General features: G+C 47.2%; 1 protein-coding gene across 1 annotated transcript; it reads right to left on the bottom strand.

Annotated features, from left to right (window-relative positions):
- Positions 1–2,375: 2,375 nt before the first annotated feature.
- Positions 2,376–3,909, bottom strand: sst1.1 (somatostatin 1, tandem duplicate 1). The gene is made up of 2 exons (XM_072254460.1): positions 3,769–3,909; positions 2,376–2,582 (listed from the first exon to the last, which is right to left on the bottom strand). The coding sequence occupies exons 1-2, from the start codon at positions 3,907–3,909 to the stop codon at positions 2,376–2,378; spliced, it is 348 nt and encodes a 115-aa protein (XP_072110561.1).
- Between the last annotated feature and the right edge of the window lie 885 nt (positions 3,910–4,794).

The following is a 4,794-nucleotide window of genomic DNA, read 5'->3' on the forward strand; positions in this document are numbered from 1 at the left end:
CCCCCGCAATTTCAACACTAGTCTCCTTCAAGGTCCGAGGGAGCACTCTGTCAGGTCCCGGGGATTTATCCACTTTAATTTTCCTCAAGACAGCAAGCACCTCCTCCTTTTCAATCTGTACAGTTTCCATAGTCTCACTACTTGATTCCCTCAATTCCATAGATTTCATGCCAGCTTCCTTAGTAAATACAGATGCAAAAAACCTATTTAAGATCTCCCCCATTTCCTTTGGTTCCGCACAAAGCCGACCACTCTGATCTTCAAGAGGACCAATTTTATCCCTTACAATCCTTTTGCTCTTAATATACTTGTAAATGCTTTTTGGAATATCCTTCACTTTGACTGCCAAGTCAACCTCATGTCTTCTTTTAGCCCTCCTGATTTCTTTCTTAGGTATTTTCTTGCACTTCTTATACTCCTCAAGCACCTGATTTACCCCCTGTTTCCTATACATTTCATACAAAAACAAAAACCAGTTTCCCCCGGGATCGATAAAGTATGACTATGACTATGACTATGACTAACTACCCGAAGTACTGATTTTAAGGTGCCAGGACCTGCCTTCGCCCCTCCTCCTGTCAGTAGAAACTTCCCCCGGGCTTAGAGGCTAAGGCACAGGAGAAGGCCAGGAGTTGGACTTGGTTGTCAGAGGCTATTTGAGGTGCATGCCGTGAGGAGCACTTTTAGGTAGTGGGAGCTTGTCCCCACTACCAACCCTCAGCTTGTCAACTTTGCAACCAATGGGGGGTATGGTTTTGATAAACGTCTCCTCTTGTAGGAAGGGTGAAATTTGTGACATTAAGATTGGATAATCATTAATAGGTTCATGGAAAATTCAGAAAGAAACCTTTATCTGGGATTGGTGAAGTTATGGAACTTGCCTCAAGGTGAATCATTGTTGAAGATTGAAGATTGTTAAATATCATTTCCAGTACACAAGTGTAAAGGAGAACAAAATAATTGTTACTCCTTATCCAATGCAGCACAAAAACACACAATAAGATAAAGAACACAATAATTAAAACCATAATAAATTTAACTACATCTGATGGCTTACATATATAGATTGATAAATTGATTGTATGTCCGTAAAGTTGACGCTCAGCACAGGACTGTCTGTATATAAGGTGATTCTGACAGGGAATGTTAGGGCTCTCCTAACCTGGTAAGCACAAGTAGCAATAAATAACACACACACACACACACACACACACACACACACACACACACACACACACACACACACACACACACACACACACACACACACACATATCGAGGCTGCAGGGGCTGCGCCTCAACAACAGGTCAAAATGCTTCTGAGAAGGCGCGTTCATTTCCGGGAGATCAGTTCTCGGTACCGGTCACCGGGAAGAAACCCTTCGTGGCGACTCGGTGAATGGCACAAAATCCTCCGCAGTGCACCATGTGTTCTCCAGGAATCATGTCTTATGGCCTTACGGTCTTCTCCAGACTGGATGCGAGCCGCAATTACTCGAACCCGGAGCTAGATTAGAGCAAAAAGATCTCTAACAAACACACACAAAATGCCGGAGGAACTCAGCAGGTCAAGCAACGACAATGGAGAAGAATAAATAATGGATATTTTGGGCCTAGACCCTTTCTCGGAAGAAACGACGATTCCTTATTCCTCTCTATTGATGCTGCCTTTTCCTGAAGAGTTCCTCCAGGATATTGTGTGTGTGTGTGTGTGTGCGCGCACTACTTTGGATTTCCAGCTGAAGCTCTTTTGCTAGACCATATAAGACCCAGGAGCAGAATTAGACTATTCGGCTCATCGAGTCTCCTCCGCCATTCCATCATGGCTGATTTATTATCCCTCCCAACCTCATTCTCCTGCCTTCACCCTGTAATCTTTGACGCCCTGACTAATTAAGAACCTATTAACCATTACTTTAAATATACCAAATGCCTTGGCCTCCACAGCCGTCTGAGACAATAAATTCCAGAGATTCACCATCCTTGCGTTAACAAAATCTCTGTTCCATGTTTCAGAAAAGATCACGAGCAATATTTCACTTTGAAACATAAATTTTATTGCAACATATAAGTGAAAAATAGTGCCTCTTTGAGGAGTGCTATCGGCGCCGCTCTACACAGTTACAATCCGGATTGGTACGTTAAACTGAAGCTCTGTTACATAAATCCATCACAATATTTATGTACAGTTTTGCTAATGCCACGTTCGCCTGTTTGGTTCAAGCCGAGCAGGTGAGCGTGGGCCACAAATTGACCAGTAATAGACCAGTAATGGGCCAGTAATGCGCCATCAATGGGCCAGTAATGGGTCAGCAATGAGCCAGTAATGGACCTGTAATGGGCCAGTAATGGGGTAGAAATGGGGTATCAGAGAATTAACAGGATGTGAAGGTTTTCCAGAAGAAGTTCTTGCAACCCGCTTTCCGCTCTCTTTGCGCCAGGTTGGGATTGACGGATCTCTCCAGCTCCATTCGCACCTCGTCCTCTTGCGCCGCTCGGGAAACGTCGTCGGCTTCAAGAGCCTCATTTTCGGCGTTCGCCAGCTCGGCGAGCAACTGAGCCAGGGCGTACTCGTCCATTTCCTGGAGAAAGGACAAACGTTAGTGCCGGATTCGCACAAGTGGCGGGTTCCAGTAGTTAGCGGGAGCAACTCTCTATAAACTATCCGACCACAAGAGTCATTCGCCAGACTTTAATTTCCCCGCACCTTCCCCGGCTCCGTCGGCAGAGATCTTCCCAGAAGTCAAATTTGTCCAACCCAATTGCAGCGTCGGCTTACACCCATTACCGCCCCCCCCCCACCCCCGAGAACAGGTGGGCACCATGGGCTCTGGAAATGCTACCCCTAAAATTCTGCCAATAAAAGCATATTTGTCTGGGACTAAGGCGTGTCCAGACTGGACGTGGGCAAGGAATCGGGGTTGGGCAACGATCGACTAGAGGGTTCCAATGGCAACGCTGGCTTTTGTTCTTGCCCTGAGCTTGTAAAATATCTTAGGGAATCGAACAGCGCATTTTCATGCTGGGGGCTGCGGGAAATTGGGAACTTGCGTCAGGGAAGGGATATTTCTAGTGTTTACACCTTGCGAAATTGTCAGAACCTCCAACATACGCAGGGACTCAAGTGAATGGATGACAAAATTAAAGTGACAATCTCGCCCCCCGGGAAGTGGGGCTGAGAGTGCTCGGCGCCCGAGAAAGACGCGGGGTCTGTGTGAGCTTCGGGACGGGGTCTCTGGGCACCGAGTGACGGGGGCGGGGGGTGGAATGCGTCCGGTCATCTGTTTGGGCGGAAAGGAGCGCCTTCACTCTGATCTGTGAAGCCGAGCCACTTCCTGGACCTTGTGGGTTCGAGCCTTCTTGATCCGATCCTCAAATCTGAGACTTGATTCTACATAAAGCAGTGTCTCATCTGAAATATTCAAACACACCCGAATAAGAAAGATTCTATCTAAGACAGGCGATAATAATGACCGTTCGATTTCGCTCTTCCGTTCTTTCCTAGGGAGGCGAAGTGGACGGAAGCAAATGATGCCGTTTCTCCAAACGAACTGCTGGAGGATCTCAGCGAGCCAGGCAACATCTGTGTACGGGAAACGGACATTCGGAGTTTCGGGACGAGAGCCGTCCCTGTACCCGAAACATCGACTCTCTATTTCCGCCCCACAGATGCAGCCTGCGTGGCTCAGTTGCCCCAGCAGATTGTTTGTTGCTCAGGAATCCAGCATGTGCTGTCCCTTGGCACCTCCACTACTGCTGGTCTCTTACCGCTTTCCCCCGCGCTCCTGCGCCGGACAATCTCTTGAGCATCCCGCGGTATCTGCCGTCTGTGGGAGCTGAGCCGACGGTCAGCACGGCCAGAGCAATGGTAAGGAGGGCGAGAGCGCACTGGACACGGCGGCACCACATCTTGGGACGAGAGGGAGGAAACTTGGAACTGTTGAAAGATACCGTGTTTCAGCACTGGCCTTCTGTGGACAGCTCCGCCGCTCCTGCCCTTTTTAAACATCTCTCGCCCCCTGAGCACACGTCAGTAGGAGGTTCCCAAGAGATTTCAAACATCTTACGTACGATCCAGTCATATTGTACAACCAAATCATTGCCAACGTGACGGGGATAGGGACAATGAACGCAAGCTTTCAGTCTCAATACCTTATCGCGTCTTGGCAGTTGCTGCTGTGATGGGCTATTGACACGGATCCATGGCCAGTGAACGCCGTAACCAGGACGGCAATCATCTCAATTGTTCTATTTTCAGTTCTTAATTAGGATGAATGGGACCTAAATGATTTGATTTTCATTGCTGACATTTCAACAATACAATACAACCTGGAGCTTTTGTGAAACTTACACAATAAACCACAGGTTTCTTAACTACACTGCCCATTGTGCCAATATTTTCCAGCCGCTTTGATCTCACCGCACAGCTCACGAACAAGCCCTTTTGATAATTAGTGCTCACATCTGTAATTTGTAAATTTATGAGGGTTTGTGAGTGCAGATGGCGGACAGAGAGCCAGAGATGTCCAGCGTAAAAAGTCGTGAGGTGGAAAATAAAACACCGAACATTACAGCACAGTACAGGCTTTTCTAGCTTAAAAATTGTACCGAACTCTTAAGCTACTCCGAAATTAATCTAACCCTGCCATCCCACATAGATCTCTATTTTACTATCACCCATGTACCTGTCCAACAGTTTCTTAAATATCCCTAATACCAGGGCATTCCACACACCCATCCCTCTCTGTGAAAAGAAAACATACCTCTGACATCCCCCTCTATACTTCACTCCAA

This window comes from Mobula birostris, chromosome 4, assembly GCF_030028105.1.
Source record: "Mobula birostris isolate sMobBir1 chromosome 4, sMobBir1.hap1, whole genome shotgun sequence".
NCBI lineage: Eukaryota > Metazoa > Chordata > Chondrichthyes > Myliobatiformes > Myliobatidae > Mobula > Mobula birostris.

Coding starts and splice junctions, on each gene's coding strand:
- sst1.1 (XM_072254460.1), bottom strand. CDS start 3,909: ATGTGGTGCCGCCGTGTCCAGTGCGCTCTCGCCCTCCTTACCATTGCT. Junction 2,583..3,768: donor CAGGAGCGCGGGGGAAAGCG/GTAAGAGACCAG, acceptor TCCTTTCTCCAG/GAAATGGACGAGTACGCCCT.